Raw genomic sequence first — 22,159 nt, forward strand, 5'->3', positions numbered from 1 at the left:
CTTCACTGTATTAGACACTGTGCTATAGAAAATACCAAAATGACTCTCTGATACTAAGAAATTCCCAATCTGTTAGGGGAAGTGGGCCCACAGATAACTCACCAACAGATTGCAAGTGCTAGGTGTAAGTAAAAGGACACGGAGACCCAAAGGATGCAAGTTAAGACTGCTGAGGAGTAATAAAATGAAAACAGGAGAGATAAATCTAGAAAAGGTAGTGGGTGCTGTAAACAGTGGAGAAGGCAACGGCACCCCACTCCAGCACTCTTGCCTGGAAAATCCCATGGACGGAGGAGCCTGGTAGGCTATAGTTCATGGGGTTGCGAAGAGTCCAACAGGACTGAGCGACTTCACTTTCACTTTTCACTTTCATGCATTGGAGAAGGAAATGGCAACCCACTCCAGTGTTCTTGCCTGGGGAATCCCAGGGACGGAGGAGCCTGGTGGGCTGCCATCTATGGGGTCACACAGTCAGACACAACTGAAGTGACTTAGTAGCAGCAGCAGCTGTAAACAGTGTTTACAGGAAACACTATGAGGAAGGCACCAGGGAATGGAGGGAAAATGGATGAGAACTCCCTGTTCTCTTTGATGGACATGCAGATACTTAGGAACTGTCTATATGTCTTGTTTTGGATTCTACATAAGTGGCCATTTGTTCATTCATTTGATCTATGTTGCCTGTCAAAAGAAGATCTGCTTTGTATATACATTTTATGAAGAGAAAACAAGATAGAATTTTGGTTTAGTCGTTGGATTTCTAGCCTTAAAAAGTGTGTTGATTAGTATTTCTTTGTTTTTTTTTATAAAAATAAACATTGGTGCTCGCTTCAGCAGCACATATACTAAAATTGGGACGATACAGAGAAGATTAGCATGGCCCTTGCTCAAGGATGACATGAAAATTCGTGAAGCGTTCCATATTTTTTTGTAAAGTAATTAGCCTCCAACTAATAAAAACAAATGGAAAAAAAAAGCATAAAAAAAGATAAACATTATGTACTACGAGATGATCCTATATTTCTGCTTCATTGACTACATCAAAGCCTTTGTGCAGACCACAACAAACTGTGGAAAATTCGTAGAGATAAGAATATCAGACCACCTAACCTGCCTCCTGAGAAACCTATATGCAGATTAAGAAGTAACAGAACCAGACATGGAACAACAGACTGGTTCAAAATTGGGAAAGGATTATGTCAAGTCTGTATGTTGTCAGCCTGCTTATTTAGCTTATATGCAGAGAACATCATGTGAAATGCTAGGCTGGATGAAAAGCACAAGCAAGAATCAAGATTGCTGGGAGAAATATCAACAACCTGAGATATACAGATGATATCACTCTAATGGCAGAAAGTGAAGAGGATCTAAAGAGCCTTTTGATAAGGGTAAAAGAGGAGAGTGAAAAAGCTGGCTTAAAACTCAACATTCAAAAAGCTGATCATGGCATCTGGTCCCATCACTTCATGGCAAATAGAAGGGGAAGGAACGGAAACAGTGGGAGATTTTATTTTCTTGGGCTCCAAAATCACTGTAGATGTTGACTGCAGCCATGAATTTAAAGGTTGCATGCTCCTTGGAAGAAAAGCTGTGACAAACCTAGAAAGCCTATTGAAAAGCAGAGGCGTCACTTTGCCAACAAAGGTCTGTGTAGTCAAAGCTACGGTTTTTCTAGTAGTCACATATGTATGTGACAGACCATAAAGAAGACTGAGTGCTGAAGAATTGATGCTTTCAAATTATGGTGCTGGAGAAGACTCGAGAGTCCCTTGGAGAGCAAGGAGATCAAACCAGTCAATCCTAAAGGAAATCAACCCTGAGTATTCATTGGAAGGAATGATGCTGAAGCTGAAATATTTGGCTACCTGGTGCCAAGAGCTGACTCATTGGAAAAAACCCTGTTACTGAGAAAGACTGAAGGCAGGAGAAGGGGGCGACAGAGGGTGAGATGGTTGAATAGCATCACTGACTCAATGGACATGAGTTTGAGCAAACTCCAGAAGATAGTGACAGGGAAGTCTGGTGTGCTGCAGTTCGTGGGGTTGCAAAGAGTGCAAAGAGTCAGACACAACTTAACGAGTGAACAACAAAATAATCAGTCCCTCCATATATACCAGTGTATGACAAGAAATTATATACATATGTATATATGTGTGTGTGTATCTATACCTACAGATATGTAGTATTTATGTACGTACACACACACACACATACAGAGTGTGAACTTAACCTCTTTGTTTTAGCTCTTCAGCTCTAGCACTTCTTATAATAGTTTGAGGCTCTTTTAATAGTTTGGTTAATCAGTAATTTGAGAGTTGTGTCACCACATTCCAAGAGTATTAAAATGCCCTAGAGTGGAGTTTTAGTCACAGGCCATTCTACATCATGCCATAGTACAGTGACTGTAAACCCTGGCTTTATTATTGCCCAGAGCTTTAGTCCCTTAGACTAAAGTCCTTAAGCTTTAGTCCTCCTCATTAAGGAGAGTTTTCAGTACTGTTATCACTTGCGCGCCTGTTCAAAAAGCCTACTTTTTGACATTAGTATAGATTGATATAGCAAGCTTTTATTTTAAATTGCCTGCTCCAAGTAATCGTTTTGAGCAGTAATTTCCATTTTCTCTTTTTTCTAAACTACTGTTGGTCGGAGGTGAATATTTTGTACTCTTTTAAGAATTATTCTAAGTCAAATCCATTGCAATAAGAAGAGGTAATAAAATATCTCCACTTATTTCAAATACATTAATTATGAAGACAATTAAGCTTCTTCTACTCAAAGTTCTTGAAATCTGTGGACGTTGTTTCCTTAAAAACATTTCCTAAGTAGCATATGATGTAATTCCTTAGTATGGTTTCAGATTCTTTTTATGTTAGCACAGATTACTTAGAGCCACTATAGGAACTTTCACTTTATAGATCTCCGTCAATGTTCAGTTCAGTTCAGATGCTCAGTCGGGTCTGACTGCTTGCGACTCCATGGACTGCAGCATGCCAGGCTTTCCTGTCCATCACCAACTCCCGGAGCCTACTCAAACTCATGTCCATTGTGTCGGTGATGCCATCCAAGCATGTCATCCTCTGTCATCCCCTTCTCCTCCTGCCTTCAATCTTTCCCAGCATAACAGTCTTTTCCAATGAGTCAGTTCTTCGAATCAGGAAACCAGATTATTGGAGTTTTAGCTTCAGCATCAGTTCTTCCAATGAATATTCAGGACTGATTTCCTTTAGTATTGACAGGTTGGATCTCTCTGCAGTCCAAGGGACTCTTAAGTGTCTTCTCCAACATCACAGTTCAAAAGCATCAATTCTTTGGTACTCGGCTTTCTTTATAGTCCAACTCTCACATCCGTACATGATAACTGGAAAAACCATAGCTTTGGCTAGACGGACCTTTGTTGGCAAAGTAATATGTCTGCTTTTTAATGTGCTGTCTAGGTTGGTCATAGATTTTCTTCCAAAGAGCAAGCGTTTTTTAATTTCATGGCTGCAGTTACCATCTGCAGTGATTTTGAAGCCCTGGAAAATAAAGTCTGTCACTGTTTCTGTTGTCTCCCCATCTGTTTGCCATGAAGTGATGGGACCGGATGCCATGATCTTCGTTTTCTAAATGTTGAGTTTTAAGCCATCTTTTTCACTCTCCTCTTTCACTTTCATCAAGAGGCTCTTTAGTTCTTCTTCGCTTTCTGCCATAAGGGTGGTGTCATCTGCATATCTGAGGTTATTGATATTTCTCCTGGTAGTCTTGATTCCAGTTTGTGCTTCATCCAGCCCGGTATTTCTCATGATGTACTCTACATATAAGTTAAATAAGCAGGGTGACAATATACAGCCTTGACGTACTCCTTTCCCTATTTGGAACCAGTCTGTTGTTCCATATCCAGTTCTAACTGTTGCTTCTTGACCTGCATACAGATTTCTCAGGAGGCAGATCAGGTGGTCTGGTATTCCCATCTCTTGAAGAATTTTCCAATTTGTTGTGATCTACACAGTCAAAGGCTTTGGCATAGTCAATAAAGCAGAAGTAGATATTTTTCTGGAACTCTCGCTTTCTTGATTACCCAGTGGATGTTGGCAATTTGATCTCTGGTTGCTCTGCCTTTTCTAAATCCATCTTGAACATCTGGAAGTTCACGGTTCACATACTGTTGAAGCCTGTCTTGGAGAATTTTGAGCATTACATTACTAGCATGTGAGATGAGTGCAATTGTGTGGTAGTTTGAGCATTCTTTAGCATTACCTTTCTTTGGGATTGGAATGAAAACTGACCTTTTCCAGTCCTGTGGCCACTGCTGAGTTTTCCAAATTTGCTGACATATTGAATACAGACAGCACTTTCACAGCGTCATCTTTCAGGATTTGAATAGCTCAACTGGAATTCCATCACCTCCACTAGCTTTGTTTGTAGTGATGCTTCCTAAGGCCCACTTGCCTTTACATTCCAGGATGTCTGGCTCTAGGTGAGTGATCACACCATTATGATTATCTGGGTCATGAAGATCTTTTTTGTACAGTTCTTCTGTGTATTCTTGCTATCTCTTCTTAATATCTTCTGCTTCTGTTAGGTCCATACCATTTCTGTCCTTTATTGAGGCCATCTTTGCATGAAATGTTCCCTTGGTATCTCTAATTTTCTTGAAGAGATCTCTAGTCTTTCCCATTCTATTGTTTTCCTCTATTTCTTTGCATTGATTGCTGAGGAAGGCTTTCTTATCTCTCCTTGCTCTTCTTTGGAACTCTGCATTCAAATGGGTATATCTTTCCTTTTCTTCTTTGCCTTTAGCTTCTCTTTTCTCTGGCATTTATTTGTAAGGCCTCCTTGCGCAACCTTTTTGCCTTTTTGCATTTCTTTTTCTTGGGGATGGTCTTGATCGGTCTGTGTGAGTTTCTATTATTTTCCCAGGAAGGGTGGAGTCACACAGCTCACTGTTTACGAAAGCACCTAGTCATCTCGTGTGAGAGTATTATAAGTGGAGCTGAATTATCATAAAGGTTAAAGTATAATAATAAAACCAGGAAATGAAGGCAGTACCAGAGAAGTTGTGGCAGAAAGTCTGTTCCAGAAATACTAAAAATATCAGATCAGTTCTTTTCCAGTTAATGTTTATTGTCTAAATCAGTGGTTCTCAAAGCTTTTGTTCTCAGGACCTCTTTCTTTATATTGTTAAAAATTACTGAGGACCCAGATAGCTTGATTTATATCAGCTTTTATGCATTATATCTAATGGTATTTATTAGATATAATATTTATTTTAGATATGAAAACTGAGACTTAAAAATAATTATCTTATAAATAATGTGAATATAAGCAACCATTAAAGGTTAATGTCTTGTTCCTAGTGCAGGTTGGAAAAGAATTTCCAGATATGAAACAGAATGAGAGGGAAATAAAGTTCATTAGAATAGGAGACGCTGTTAGAACAGCAGGCCAGCTCAATGGAGAATTGACGTTGAACAGTGGTCCTTGGTCCGCTTTTATACACATGGTTCAGGGAGTGGGCTAGGGGTCTTGCGGGTCATTTGCTGATTGGATGAGGCACATATACTGGGTGGGGGAAGAAGGGGAAGCCTGTGTGGGTTAGGAGGAGAGACAGGTTATACTGCTCAGGAGGACCTGAAATCCCTTAATAATTACAACATGGGGGAGGGAAGGGCGATAAGGGTCTGGTTTTTCTGTTCCTGCATTCCAAGACCTTTCTTGGTTTTATCTGCTCTTTTGTCCTTGAGTCACCACATTTGATACTAATAATTTTTTATGAAAAATAACTTTTGAAACAAAAATATTAGTGAGACAAGTGGCATTGTTTCATATGTTTATGAATTTCATTAGTGTCTGACTAGCAGAAGGAAAATGAAGCCGTACATTTTTAAAATAGTATAGGTAAATATTAATAACCTTTTCCAGATAATTATAGAAATTCATCTTTGATACAGTGTAGAATCTGAAACCATGTCAGTAAACACTTCTTATACTAAAATCCATTGGTCTGTCTTGCAGTTGAATGGATCTTTCACCCATGCATGGTTTTGTAACATCATGCATTTTGCTAGTTTGGAAATACTAATTCATTTAATTATACAGATCTTGCAAGTGTTGCTGTGTTTTATTATACAATTTAAAATGTTGTGTTGAAACTGCAAGGATGTCATTTAAAAGTGTGGGTTTTTTCATTTTTGCTAGTTAGCTGTGGGTTTGTGGAGGTGACAAATACAGTGATTACTAATACAGTTTGCTGCTGTCTTTGTTCATGCTAAGTTTCAGCACTTTCAGTAACTATTATAAAAAATGAGACTCAAAGAAGTTAAAGTGACTTTCAGTGATTATATGGCAAGAATAAGTCAGAGCTAGGCTAGATCTAGTTCTCTTGCTTTCCAAATCAAAATACATAATATTTTCTAGTATTTACAGTGATCTTGAAAATAAAATTTTATCTCTTGAATTTTACTCTTAAGTGTATAGTAAACATTTTTTTAGCTTTTGTTTTTGTGTTTTTCATCATTAAAAAAATATGGTAACATTTTTTAAAAGTGTACCACTGTGTCCTTTGTTAGTGTAAGGTGAGTGCAGAGAAAGAGAGGGAGCCGGGCAGTCAGGCAAGAAAAGGGAAATTTATTAGAGGGAGGCGGTCTCACAGCTTTGAGAAGATAGGCGCCAGTGGGAAAACAGAATGTCATTTGGGCAATTTGGTCAGTCTCACGGATCACAGTGATTTTATTCTGAGTTTGCAAGATCAACATAATGAGCCGTCTTATCAATGAGACCCCACGTGGGCCCTATCAGTTAGTAAACGTGGTTCATAGTAACCCGTTTTATTTGCCCAAGTTCCACTAAAATGGTTAGTTGTGGTGTGTGCATGGACAAGATTTACTGTTTCTGGGAATTGTAGTCCATGAAAATATGAAAAGAAGGTGAAGCCACCATTATTTTAACATCTCTGCAGTTCTCTTAGTAATGAACTCATAAAGTATTCAAAATATAGCTATTTTCAGGGGAAATTAGGTAAAATTTATATTTAGGTCAATTTCAAGTTTTTCGTTACTACTTGTTTTGTAAGAAAAAATACTCAGGAGTGATTATCTAACTAACAGGTATTTTTAAAGAGGTCTCAAGATACTGCACAAGTTCTATGACAACTTGGAATGTATATCCTTTATCATTAAAATAATGTCTAAACCATCTTGTGCTTAAGATCAAGATTCTTAGGCTGGACAAATGTGACATAGGAGAAGGAAAATGCTGAAACTCAAATTACTTTTATATCTTCTCTCTCTGTACTCCCTGCGAAGACAGAAAGCCTAGGTTAAGAGGTTTGAAAGCAAAGAAGCACAAAGATCTCAGGTCTGTGATTGAGAAACTTGAAGGTTTTAAACATATAAAAAATGTATATAATTTACCTTGCAACAAACATTTTACATTTATGAAAAGGAAACATTTTAAAAATGTGCCTATGTGTATATTTCCTTATAAGATAGGTAGATTTATATTCACTACCCTAATACAACCTGTTTTTCCGAGTGGATTTTAATTTGAAAAGAGCATAATTGCTTACAGCAACAAAATTCCTTGTCTTCTCAACCAGCTTTGGGCTTATTGGGAAATCCCCCTATCTAGGCAGTAGTACTTCGATGTGGTCAAGAGTTCTCAAGTGCTTAGGTGCATAAGAATTTCTTGAGGAGTTTGTTAAGGAACAGATTCTTGGGACCCATCCCCAAGATTCTGATTATGTAAATAATGGGTGTAGCCCAGGGATCTGCATTTTAATACGCTATGCCAGTGTTTGAGCCAGTGCCAAAAGTCACTGTCTTGAGGATTAGATGGTCCAGAGAGTGTAGAATCTGCTCTCCTTTGACTCTGGATTCGAAAACAGGATATCCCATTTTCAAGCCTATTTTACATGTAAATTTTAACATTAACAGTTCTATAAATACAGTTTTATCCTTGAATTAGCAATTTGAATACTTAAGGATTAGTTTACCCCAGGAGTCCCTGTTATAAAACAGCATATTCATAGAAATGAATTTCTTTGAAGCCTCAGAAGAACCTAACCAAAACAGTTTCTTTAAAATTATTTTAAAAACTTTAAAACATTGAAGCCAAAAAATACTCAGATTTTTTTCTAGTCCATTTGTTTTGGTAGGACTTTGTGTGTATTCTAATAGCATGAAATTTTAATCTAACTTTTATTTCAAAGTAATTAAGTAAAGCTGTTTGGAAAGTCAAAACACGAGCATACCAAATAATTTAGCAAACAATTTTCAAAATTGTTTTCACTTTGATTGTGAAGACTTTTTCTTTTCAATTCTAATTTATATTTCCCAAAGCTCTAACATGCAGTAAAATGTACATATTGTAATAAACAGTGTTAAAAAACAAAATTCAACTGAGTGACTTTTAAAGATTTTATTGACTTTGTCTCATTTAGAAAATGGAAAGGATCTGTGAGGAACTGTAGAAAATGAAAGACTTTTGTAGGTAGAAAGAAATGGTAACAAGAAAGTCACACTAGACAGAAAAGCAGGTTGGTTATTGCAGAGTCACTTTTCTTTAGGGGATCACAAGGGTCTTATCAGGCTGAGTAGCTAGCTTGTGCTGATCAGACAATTCATGATTGATTTAAGGGGCTTCCCCAGGTGGCTGCAGTGGCAAAGAATTTTCCTCAGGAGACATGCATTGGATCCCTGCATAGGAAAGATCCCTTGGAAGAGGAGATGGCAATACACTCTCTAGTATTCTTACCTGGACAATTCCATGTACAGAGGAGCCTGGTGATCTATAGTCCATGGATTCACGAAGTCAGATATGATGGAGCATGTATTCAGGATTGGTTTAAAATTCCATTTCTGGGAGAGCCAAAACTAAATTAAGTCTCAGTTTGATGATTTGGGGGCCTTCCCTGGTGGCTCAAATGGTAAAGAATCTGCCTCCAGTGCAGGAGACCAGGTTTGATCTCTGGGTCAGGAAGATCCCCTGGAGAAGGAAATGGCAACTCACACCATCGTTCTTGCCTGGAGAATCCCATGGACAGAGGAGCCTGCTGTGCCCCAGTCCGTGGGGTCGCAAATAGTTGGACACGACTGAGTGACTAACACTTTCACCTTTGATGATTTGGGGCTTGGCCTAAGTAAGTCTATTTGGGGGCCAGTTGTTTTGTTTTAACAACAGTTTTGTAAGTTTTGACAAATGAATGCATTTGTGAGACTGACATCACAGTTAAGACAGAAGACAGTTCTATTACCCCCAAACTTTCCTTTATGCCACTTTGGTATCCTGCTACCCCTCTCCCAGTCCCTGGCAAACACTGATCCGTTTTCTTTCCCCATACTTTTGCCTTCTTGCAGAATGTCATATATAGGATTCACATAGTATATGGTCTTTGAGGCTGACTTCTTTAACTTAACATAGTGGATTTGAGATTCATCCACATTGTTGTGTAAATCAGTGGTTAGGTCTTTTATTGCTGGGTAGCATTCCTTCAGGATGTATCACAGTTGTTCCTCTGTCCCCTGGCTGATGGTCATTTAGGTTTTGCTAGTTTTTGGTGATTGTGAACTATCTTGCCATAAACATTCATGTGCAGGGTTTTGTGTGAATGTGTGGCCTCATTTCTCTTGAGTAAATATCTGGTAGTAAGCTCGCTGGGTTTATGTTAAGGGTATGTTTAGAATAAACTGTCCAACTATTTTCCATAGTGGCTATATCATTTGTATTCTCAATAGCAGTGTGTGAGAGAGTTCCAGATGTTTAGCATCCTCATCAATACTTAGGATTGTCAGGTTTTTTTTTTCCCCCTTGAAGTCTTGTTTTGTTCTTTTTAAACCGTTTAAGTGTGGATAGCTGTATCTCATTTTGATTTTAATTTGCATTTTTTGATGACCAGTGATGCTAATCTGGTTCCTGTGCCCATTTTGCATCCTTATTTCTTTTTTTCTATACATATATTTAGCTCATGTTTTTATTAAGTTGTTTCACTTATTACTGAATTTTGAGAATTCTTATATATTGTAGGTGCAAATCGTTTGTCAGATATGGCTTTTACAAATGTTTTCTGCCAAATTTTGACTTCTGTTTTATCCATTTAAAAGTATCTTAAAGTGGAGAAATGTTTTATTTTGGTGAAGATCTGTTTCATTTATCAGGATTTATTAATTATTATTTTCTTGTAGGTAAAAAATCTTTGTTTAGGATCACAAATGCTTTTTTTTACTGTGTTTCCTTCTAGAAGTTATGTAATTCCTGGTTTTATATTGCGTTTATGGCCCATTTTCTGTTAATTTTATGTATATCCAACTGCTCTGTGGTCATTTGTTTAAAAGTCTGTCCTTTCTCCATTGAATTCCCTTTGTACTATGTTGAAAATCAATTGATTATATATGTTAGAGTCTGTTCTGGCCCATTAATCTATGTGTCTATTTTTGACCAGTACCACACTACCTTGATTACTACAGCTTTAAGATAAACGTTGAAATCCAGTCTTAAGAGTGTCCCCACCTTCTTTTTCTTTTTTCAAACTTGTTTTGGCTAATATTTTTCCTTTGCTTTTTCTTGTAACTTTAGAATCAGCTTGTCAGTTTTATTTCTAATACTTTTTTGGTATATTCCATGAGATTTTCCTACATAGTGATTTTTTTAAAAAATGAAGACAGGAAAATTCCCTGGTGGTCCGGTGGTTTGGACTTGGCACTTTCACTGACATGCCCTGGGTTCAATCCCTGGTCAAGGAACTAAGATCCTACAAGCCCCGTGGCACGACCAAAAAATAAATAAATACATTTTTTTTAAGTGATGAGAAATGAGGACAGTTTTATTTCTTGCTTTCCAATCTGTGTGACTTTTATTTCTATGTTGCCTTTATTGCACTGTCTAGCACCTCCAGTGTGTTTTTGAAAAGTAGTGATGACTGTTCTTGACTTTGTGAGGAACATAGTCGTTTACATTAAGTATGATATTAGCTATAGATTCTTTGTAGATGATTCTTACTGGATGAGGAAGTGTCTTTCAATTCCTAGTTTGCTGAGAGTTTGTATCATCAATAGATATTTATTGTGCAGTCGCCCAGTCGAATCCAACTCTTTAAGACACCATGGATGCAGCATTCCAGGCTTCCCTGTTCTTCAACATCTCCTGGAGCTTGCTCAAACTCACGTCTACTAATTGGTGATGTCATCCAACCATCTCCTCCTTTGTCATCCCCTTCTCCTCCTGCCTTCAGACTTTCCCAGCATCAGATTCTTTTCCAGTGAGTCGGCTCTTCTCATCAGAAGGCCAAAGTATTGGAATTTCAGCTTCAGCATCAGTCCTTCCAGTGAATATTCAGGGTCGATTTCCTTTAGGATTGATTGGTTTGATCTCCTTGCAGTCCAAGGGACTCTCAAGAGTATTTTCCAGCACCACAGTTTGAAAGCTTCAATTAAGTTTTGTCAGATACTTTTTCTGCATCTATTTAGATAATTATGTGGTTTTTCATTCTTAGAACATTGATTTGATGAGTTAGCATTTATTGATTTTAATATAGAATCAGCCTTTAATGCACTTGGATAAACCCCACTTGAGCGTGACTGTATCCTTTTTACATATTACTAGATTTTATTTGCTAACTCAGTTTCATACTCATTTTTATTAACCAATACTCGTCTGAAATTTTGTTGTTATCTTCATGTTAGGGTCTCATCAGGTGAGTTGGGGACTGCTTCTATTTTGTTTCTGGAAGCAGTTGTATACAGTTAGAACTATCTTTTAAATGTTAGAGGTTCAGTTCAGTCACTCAGTCGTGTCTGACTATTTGCGACCCCATGAACCGCAGCACGCCAGGCCTCCCTGTCCATCACCAATTCCCGGAGTCCACCCAAACCCATGTCCGTTGTGTCAGTGATGCCATCCAACCATCTCATCCTCTGTCGTCCCTTTCTCCTCCTGCCCTCAGTCTTTCTCAGCATCAGCGTCTTTTCAAATAAGTCAGCTCTCTGCATCAGGTGGCCAAAGTATTGGAGTTTCAGCTTCAGCATTAGTCCTTCCAATGAACACCCAGGACTGATCTCCTTGAGGATGGACTGGTTGGATCTCCTTGCAGTCCAAGGGACTCTCAGGAGTCTTCTCCAACACCACAGTTCAAAAGCATCAATTCTTTTGCACTCAGCTTTCTTTATAGTCCAACTCTCACATCCATACATGACTACTGGAAAAACCATAGCTTTGACTAGATGGACCTTTGTTGGCAAAGTAATGTCTCTGCTTTTTAATATGTTGTCTAAGTTGGTCATAACTTTCCTTCCAAGGAGCAAGCGTCTTTTAATTTCATGGCTGTAGTCACCATCTGCAGTGATTTTGGAGCCCAGAAAAATAAAGCCAGCCACTGTTTCCCCATCTATTTGCCATGAAGTGATGGAACGGGATGCCATGATCTTTGTTTTCTGAATGTTGAGCTTTAAGCCAACTTTTTCACTCTCCTCTTTCACTTTCATCAAGAGGTTCTTTAGTTCTTTTTCACTTTCTGCCATAAGGGTGGTGTCATCTGCATATCTGAGGTTATTGATATTTCTCCCGGCAATCTTGATTCCGGCTTGTGCTTCTTCCAGCCTAGCGTTTCTCATGATGTACTCTGCATATATGTTAAATAAGCAGGGTGACAATGTACAGCCTTGACGCACTCCTTTCCCTATTTGGAACCAATCTGTTGTTCCATGTCCAGTTCTAACTGTTGCTTCCTGACCTGCATACAGGTTTCTCAAGAGGCAGGTCAGGTGGTCTGGTATTCCCATCTCTTTCAGAATTTTCCACAGTTTGTGGTCATCCACACAGTCAAAGGCTTTGGCATAGTCAATAAAGCAGAAATAGATGTTTTTCTGGAACTCTCTCGCTTTTTCGATGATCCAGCAGATGTTGGCAATTTGATCTCTGGTTCCTTTGCGTTTTCTAAAACCAGCTTGAACCCTTACAAATGACTGTGAAAAGAAGAGAGGTGAAAGGCAAAGGAGAAAAGGAAAGATACACCCATTTGAATGCAGAGTTCCAAAGAATAGCAAGGAGAGATAAGAAAGCCTTCCTCAGCAATCAATGCAAAGAAATAGAGTGAAACAATAGAATGGAAAAGACTAGAGATCTCTTCAAGAAAATTAGAGATACCAAGGGAACATTTCATGCAAAGATGGGCTCAATAAAGGACAGAAATGGTATGGATCTAACAGAAGCAGAAGATATTAAGAAGAGGTGGCAAAAATACACAGAAGAACTGTACAAAAAAGATCTTCATGACCCAGATAATCAAGAAGGTGTGATCACTCACACTCACCTAGAGCCGTACATCCTGGAATGTGAAGTCAGGTTGGCCTTAGGAAGCATCACTAGGAACAAAGCTAGTGGAGGTGATGGAGTTCCAGTTGAGCTATTTTAAATCCTAAAAGATGATGCTGTGAAAGTGCTGTATTCAATATGTCAGCAAATTTGGAAAACTCAGCAGTGGCCACAGGACTGGAAAAGATCAGTTTTCATTCCAATCCCAAAGAAAGGCAATGCCAAAGAATGCTCAAACTACCACACAATTGCACTCATCTCACATGTTAGTAACGTAATGCTCAAAATTCTCCAAGCCAGGCTTCAGCAGTACATGAACCATGAACTTCCAGATGTTTACTAGAATTTACCACTAAAGCCATTTGTGCCTAGAGTTGTCTTTGTTGGAGAGTTTTTAACGATAATAAAGTTTTTCTTTAATGGCTAGAGAAGTTTTTAAATTATCTGTTTCATCTTAAGCAGGTTTTTATACTGTCTTTCCAGAAATTTGTCCATTTCAATAAAGTGGTTGGATTTATAGGCATAGAGTTGTTAGTAAATTTTTGTTATTCCTTTAATATCTGTTGCATCTATAGTGTTGTTCCCTTGTTCTTTCCTGAAATGGGTTTATTGTGTTCTCTCCTTTTTTATCTTGGTCTGCCTGGTTATATGTTTATGAATTACATTAATCTTTTCAAATAGGCTGCTTGGAGTTTTATTGGTTTTCTTTTTTTTCTGTTTTTCAGTTTCATTGATTTCTGTTCACATCGATATTGCCTTGAGTTAATTTACTCTTCTTTTTTGTTTTCTTAAGGTGGAAGTTTGGATAGTTCTTTTGCTTAATATAAACATTTAATTATATAAATTTCCCAAGAATGTCTTTTTAGCTCTAATCCACAGATTTTGATGCTACATTACATTATTTTTGAATCAAACATTTTCTAATTGCTCTTGAGACTTCCTCTTCAACCTGTAGGTTATTTAGAACTGTTTTAATGTCTGTATATTTGGACATTTTCTGGATGTTTTTCTTTTACTGATTTCTAGGTAATTAAATTGTGGTAAAAGAATGAACCTTATATAAACTTTGGTTTTTGTTTTTAATGCATTGATGTAGGTGTTATAGTTCAGAGTATAATCAATTTTAGATTCTGTTACATGTGTGCTTGAAGAGACTGTATTGCTCTTGTTGGGTGGAGTGTTCTATAAATGTCAGTTTGATTGATAGACTCTGTCAACCAGGTGCTATATAGTTTTACTGCTTTTTGTCTTCTTGTTGCTTCACTTATAAAGAGAGAAGCACTGAAGTCCACAGTTTTAATTGTGGATTTGTCTGTTTCTCTTTTTGGTTCAATGGTTTTGCATCAATTATCTCAAACCCTGTTTTTAGGTGCATAAATAAATATTTAAGATTATTGCATGCTTTGGGGAAATTGATTCCTTTATTGTCATATAATAAATCTTTCTTAAACTTAACAATTTCTTTTTCTTTGCTTTGAAGTCTATTTCAGTAATAATGTAGTTACTCCAGCTTTCTTCTGATTAATGTTTGCATGTTCTGTTTTATTTTTTTCCTTTCCTTCTACTTTTAACTGTATACAGGCATATCTCAGAGTTATTGTGGGTTTGATTCCAGGCCACCTCAGTAAAGCAAATAACTGCAGTAAACTGAGTCACATGAATTTTTTGGTTTCCCAGTGCATATAAAACTTACATTTATACTATAGTCTATTAAGTAGCAGCAGCATTATGTCTAGAAAAATCAGTGAGCACTTTATTTTAAAAATACTTTATTACTAGAAAATGCTAACCATCATCTGAGCCTTCAATGAGTCATAGCCTTTTTGCAGTCGTAACATAAAGATTACTCATCTTAGATCACTGTAACAAATATAATAATAATTAAAAAGTTGAAATATTGCAAGAGTAACCAAATTGTGACACAGAGGTACAAGGTGAGCAAATATTGGAAAAAATGATAACGATAGACTTGCTCAACAGAAGGCTGCCACAAACCTTCAATTTGTATAAATAAATAAATGCAGTCGCTGCAAAGTAAAATGCGGTATACCTTTTTATGTTTAAAGTAGATTTCTTGTATCTTGTATCTTATACTCCATGTTTTTTTATTTCTAATATTTCCATTTTACTTTTTAAAACAGATTTATTAAGGTTTAATTCATATACTGTATAGTTCATCCATCTAAAGTACATAGTTTAGCAACTTTTAGTATGTCACAGAGTTGTATAACTCAGTTTTTTTTATAACATCAGTTTTTGAACATTTTCTCATCTCAGAAAGAAACCTCATACCCGTTAGGAGTCTCCATTCCCTCTCCCCCACACCAACATTCTCCCATCCCTTGTTTTCTGTCCCTGTAGATTTACTTATTTTGGGCATTTAATACAAATAGTCATATAATATCTAGACTTCTGTGACTGGTTTCTTTCACTTAGGAATTTTTTTCAAGCATGTTGTAACATTTATCGGTGCTTAATTTTTATTAATAAATAATGTTCCATTGTAAAGATATATATGCTTATTTATCCGTTAATCGATTGATGGACATTTGGGTTATTCCCAGTTTTTTGACTGTTACAATTAATGCTGCTATGAACATTGATATACAGGTTTTTTTGTTTTTTTTTTTTTGATATACAGGTTTTTGTGTGTGTATGTTTTTTCAGTTCTGAGTATGTATTTAGAAGTAAGAGTTTCTGCATTATGTGATACTTCTATATTTATAACTTTTAGAGGAACTGCCAAATTGTTTTCAAAAGTGACCATACCTTATTATTTCCTACCAGCAATGCAAGAAACCCAGTTTCTTCACATCCTTACCCATGCTTTTTTTGCCCCCCCCCCCCCTTTTTTATAATAGTCATTTTGGTCAGCGTGTCATGGTTCCTCCATGTGGTTTTGTTTTTTTTTTTTCTCCATGTGGTTTTGATTTACATTTCCCTGATAACTAAAGATGTTGAGAATATTTTCATATGCTTATTGGCAATTTATGTGCCATTTTTTGGGAAAATATATTTTCAGATTCATTGCTTATTTTTTTTTTCATTGCTTATTTTTAATTATCTTTTTGTTATTGAGTTGTAGGGGTTTTTAGTATATTTGAGATGCCACTTCCTTATCAGATATGATTGCCAAGTATTTTCTCTCATTCAGTAAGGTTTTCTTCTCCCTTTCTTGATGCACAAAAGTTTTTTAATTTTTTAAAAACTGAAGTATAATTGATATATAACATTGTGTTAGGCTCAGGTATACAACATATTTTCATACATTACAAAATGATCACAAGAAGTCTAGTTAATATCCGTCATCATACACAGTCACAAAAATTTATTTCTTATGAGAATTTTTTAAGATTTACTTTCTTAGCAGCTTTCAAATATGCAATATAAGATTATTAGCTATAGGACTTCCCTGGCAGACCAGTGGTTAAGACTCCACACATTAATGAAGGGAGCCTGAGTTCAATCCCTGATTGAACTAAGATCCCACAAACACCACAGCCAAAATAAATAAATAAAATTAAAAAATGATATTTACCATAGTACCATGCTGTACATTACATCCAATGACTTATTTATTTTACAACTCAAAGTTTGAGCCTTTTTGACCCCCTTCACCCATATTGCCCATACCCTACCCCTTGCTTCTGACAACCACCAATGTGTTCTCCATATCCATAAGCTAGGTATTTTATTTATTCATTCATTCATTTATTCATTCAAGGTTTTACATATAAGTGAGATCATATGGCTTTTGCCTCTGTCTGACTTATTTCCCTCAGCTTAATTTCCTCAGGGTCTGTTCATGTTGTTACAAATGACAAGACTTCCTTCTTTTTTTAAGGCTGAATAGTATTCCATTGTGTGTGTGTGTGACAGTACATTCGTGTGTGTGTGAGGGTATATGTATATATTACATTTTTTAATTCATTCGTCCATCAGAAGGGTATATGTATATATTACATTTTTTTTATTCATCCATCAGTGGGCACATGGGTTGTTTCCATTTCTTGGCTATTGCAAATAGTGCTGCAGTGAACTTGGGGTGCATATATCTTTTCACGTTAGTGTTTTTCTTTTAATACCCAGAAGTAGAATTGCTGGATCATATTGTAGTTCTGTTAATTTCTTGATTAACTTCTATAATGTTTGCTATAGTGGCTGCATTAATTTACATTCCCACCAACAGTGTATAAAGGTTTCCTTTTTCCCACATTCTCACCAACATTTGTTATTTCTTGTCTTTTTGATTATAGCCATTCTAACAGATATGAAGTAATATCTCATTGTGGTTTAGATTTGCATTCCCCTGATGATTAGTGTTATTGAACATCTTTTCATGTGCCTGTTGGCCATCTGTATGTCTTTGGAAAAATGCCTATTCAGATCCTTTGCCCACGTTTTAGTCAGTGTTTTTTGTTTTTTTTTTTTTTGCCTTTTGACTGTATGAGTTCTTTGTATATTTCTGTTATTAACTCCTTAATAAATATATGACTTGCAGATATTTTTCCCATTCTATAGGTTGCCTTTTCATTTTGTATGATTGTTTCCTTTGCTGTGAAGAAGCTTTTTAGTATGAACAGTCCTTCTTGTTTATTTCTTATTTTTTTGACTTTATTTCTAAATATGATTTCAAAAAAATTTCTAAAATTGTTGTCAAGAACTTTCTGCTAGTTTTCTTCTAGGAGTTTTAAGATTTTAGGTCTCAGATTCAAGTCTAACCCATTTTGAGTTAATTTTTTGTGTATGGTGTGAGATAGTAGTCTAGTTTCATTCTATTGCGTGTGGCTTTCTTTTCCATGTCCAGTTTCCAATACTATTTATTGAAGATACTGTTCTTTCCTTATTTATATTTTTGGCTCCTTTTTTGTAAATCGTGCTGTTCTGTACTAAGTCACTTCAGTCATGTCCGACTCTTTGCAACCCCATGGACCATAGCCTGCCGGGCTTCTCTGTCCTTGGGATTCTCCAGGCAAGAATACTGGAGCGGGTTGCCATTCCCTACTCCAGGGGACCTTCCTGACCAGGGATTGAACCTGCATCTCTTCCATCTCCTGCACTGGCAGGTGGATTCTTTACCACTAGCGCCACCAGGGAAGACCACACATGAGTGGGTTTATTTCAGGGCTGTCTATTCCATTAATTTATGTATCTAATTTTTATGACAGTGCCATACTGTTTTGAAACTGTAATATAGTTTGAAATCAGAAAGTATGACACCTCCAGCTATGTTCTTCTTTCTCAAGATTGCTTTGTCTATTTTGGGCCTTTTGTGGTTCCATCCAAGTTTAGGATTTTTTATTTCTGTGAAAAATATTGAAATTTGGATGTATGGCCTTTTAGGCAATGTTAACATGCATGTACACAAAACATCCCAACCAAAAGCAACAAAATACTCTTCTCAAGTGTCCACGGAATATTCTCCACAAAATATTGTTTGTTAGCTCACAAAACAGGTCTTAAAAATTTAAGATTGAAATCATATTTATGAAGTATCTTTTTCAAACCACGATAGTATGAAACTGGAAGCTAATTGTAAGAAGAAATCTGGAAAATTCACTAATTTGGGGAGAATAAACAGCATGCTACTGAACAATCAGTGGGTCAAAGAAGAAACCAAAAAGAAATTTAAAAAATACCTTGAGAGAAATGAAAAGGCAACATACCAAAATTTATGAGGTACCGCAAAAAATAATTCTGAAAGGGAAGTTCCTAGCAATAAATGCTTACATCAAGATACAAGAGAAATCTTAAACAGCTTAACTTTAACTTCTAAAGAAACTAGAAACATAGATGAGATAAAGTCTAAAGTTAGTAGAAGGAAGGAAATAACAAAGATCAGATTGGAAATAATTATAATAGGAAATGAAAAGACAACAGGCAAGATCAGTGAATTTCAGAACTGGTCATTTGTAAAGATAAACAGGCAGACCTTTAGCTAGAATTATCAAGAAAAGAAAAGAGAACTCAAATCAGAAATGAAAGAGGAAACACTGCAACAGATACCACAGAAATACAGAGGATTGTAGGAGACTATGGGGTACCCTGGCTCAGATACTAAAGAATCTGCCTGTAATGCAGGAGACCTGGGTTGGATCCCTGGGTGGGGAAGATCCCGTGGAGAAGGAAATGACAACCCACTCCCAGTATTCTTGCCTGGAGAACTCCATGGACAGGGGAGCCTGGTGGGCTATAGTCCATGGGGTTGCAAATACTCAGACACGATTAAGCAACTAACAGTTTCACTTTCATGGAAAATTGTTTGCCCACAATTTGATGACCTATAAGAAGGGGATAAATTCCTAGAAACACACAACCTGCCAAGACTGAATCATGAAGTAAAAATCTGAAAATTCAGTTACTAGTAAGGAGATTGAATTTAAATAAAAAACCTCCTAACAAACGAAAGTCCAGAACCAGATTTCTTCACTGCTAATTCTACCAAATACGCAAAGAAGAAATGATCCAGGCCTTCTCAAACTCTTCCAAAAAATAGAAGAGGGGGAAATTCTTCCAAGCTCATTTTATGTGGTCAGCATTACTCTGATACCAAACCAGACAACAATGCCACAAGAAATGAAAATTACAGGCCATTATCCCTGATGAACATAGATGCAGCAATCCTCAACAAATTATTAGCAGAAATCCTCAACAAAATATTAGTTAACTAAATTTAACAATACATTAAAAAAATCATTCACCATGATCGAGTGTGGAGTTTATTCCAGGGATGCAAAGATGGTTCAGATTCCTCAAATCAATCAATATGATATGCCACATTAATAAAATGAAGGGTAAAATTCATATGACCCTCTCAGTAGATCTAGAAAAAGCATTTTACACAGAAATATGATAAAAACTCACAACAGAGTGGATATATAGGGAAAGTTTCTCAACATAATAAACACCATATATGACAAGTCAACAGCTAATATTATACTCAGTGGTGAAAACTGAAAGCTTTTTTTTTTAAGATCAGGAACAAGACAAGGATGTCCCCTCTCGCCACTTTTATTCAACATAGTGTTGGAAGTCCTAGCCAGGGAGGTCAGAGGACAAAAAGAAATAAAAGGAATCCAAATTGAAAAGGAAGTAAGATTGTTAATATTTGCAGGTGACATTCTTTACAAGCTTTAAGAAAGTAGATAAATGTTAAGTACTATTATTTTGAGCTGTCAACCATTGTCTAGAAACGCTCTATAAAGTGACATATGGGAGAAATATCTAAGAGTTTGAGGCTTCTCAGCTGTATACTTAGACACACCCCCTTGTTTCACTAAATAAATCTTAGACAATTAGTAAAAATTAAGATTTGGTTTTCTTTTCCATTTTTAGTGTTAAATGTTTACAAAAGACAGTGAAGGATTCTTATCATATAATGTGTAGACCATGTGCCTGTGAACTTGAAGTTTGTGCCAAGTGTGGAAAGAGAGAAGATGTTGTTATTCCGTGAGTATTTCTTTTTATGTTTGGGATTTACTCTTTTAGTAAATGGTATGTGAATTTTCTTTTAAGGAAACACTGAGTAGCTCTGAGAATCTTAAGATACAGTATATTGCAGTAATGTAGACTTTTTCTACCCAATAGGAAAAAACATTAATTAATTATTCAGTGTTTCTATCATTATAATGAAAGTAAAACATAATTTTTAGGAAATTAAAATATTTATCTGTGAGAGTCATATTTACTATACATTACAAAAGAATTATTCATTGTATAACTTCTTTTCTTTAATGCACAGCACAGATTAATTTGCTTGATCATGCTTTATTGATAGCAGTATTATAATTATAATGTTGGCTCTTTGATTAAGTTAATCTTCAAGGATCTTTTCCTCTTTATTTCATTAAGCTCTTATTAATCAAGAAGTGTAGTGTAAAAGTCTTTTCAGTCTATGCAAACAATGCAATCTTGAGAAATAAGAGTTTTTTTCTTCCATCTTTAGGTTTAATAAAGAGCCAGAAAAGACAGAAAATGTTGAAAATAATTTACGTTCCAGCCATAGAAGAAGCTGCAGAAGGAATGAAGAAAATGATGGTGATTTAGATTTTGATATTGATTTAGATGACACCGAAGAAGACAATTAATATAACTATATTAAAAGTCAGTTTTAAAACATGAAATTCTGACCATCCTTTTATAAAATTTTTTTTCACTCTTTATTTCTGGCTGTGCTGGGTCTTTGTTGTTGCACGGACTTTTCTCTGGTTGTGACGAGTGGGGCTTTTCTCTAGTTGCAGTGCTCAGCTTCTCACTGCAGTAGCTTCTCTTGTGGAGCATGAGCTTCAATCGGTGTAGCATGTGGGCCCCAGAGCACAGGCTCAGTAGTTGTGGCTCATGGACTTAGTTGCTCCCCAGCATGTGGGATCTTCCCAGACCAGGGATCAAACCCTTGTCTCCTGCCTTGGAAAGCAGATTCTTTACCACTGAGCCACCAGGGAAGCCCTCTGAACATCTTTGAGAGACGTGGTAGTGGTAAGTCGCTCAGTCGTGTCCAGCTCTTTGTGACCCCATGGACTGTAGCCCACCAGGCTCCTCTGTCCTTCCATTCTCCAGGCAAGAATACTGGAGTGGATTGCCATTTCCTCCTCCACGGGAATCTTCCCGACCCAGGGAACAAAAATTGGTCTCCTGCATTGTAGGCATATTCTTTACCATCTGAGACTTTGAGGGTTTAAAAAAAAAACAAACTGTGGAATCCTAGTAAGAATATTGGAAAAACCTATAGAATATACACATACAGTATGAATTGTGTATGATATTTGAATAATGATAAAACTTTCTTATAATACATTTTAAAGTAGCATATGCTAGTATATCTGCCAAAATGAGTATTGGAGTATCATATTGCAGTTTATGAAAATTATTTAGAAGA

The 22,159-nt window shown here is 36.5% G+C and overlaps 1 protein-coding gene and 1 non-coding gene across 2 annotated transcripts in view; both read left to right on the forward strand.

Moving 5' to 3' along the window:
- Positions 1-21,446, forward strand: part of C29H9orf85 (chromosome 29 C9orf85 homolog) — a 62,138-nt gene extending 40,692 nt beyond the window's left edge. Inside the window, exons 3-4 of the mRNA XM_043891181.1 lie at positions 20,620-20,733; positions 21,230-21,446. Coding sequence (XP_043747116.1) covers positions 20,620-20,733; positions 21,230-21,371 — 256 coding nt within the window. The 3' untranslated portion in view covers positions 21,372-21,446. The remainder of the gene's footprint in view (positions 1-20,619; positions 20,734-21,229) is intronic.
- On the forward strand, positions 822-928 carry LOC122686412. Its single transcript, XR_006338771.1, has one exon. It is a non-coding gene; the product is annotated as a U6 spliceosomal RNA (small nuclear RNA).
- Positions 21,447-22,159: the final 713 nt, after the last annotated feature.

This window comes from Cervus elaphus, chromosome 29 (assembly GCF_910594005.1).
Source record: "Cervus elaphus chromosome 29, mCerEla1.1, whole genome shotgun sequence".
Taxonomy (NCBI): Eukaryota; Metazoa; Chordata; class Mammalia; order Artiodactyla; family Cervidae; genus Cervus; species Cervus elaphus.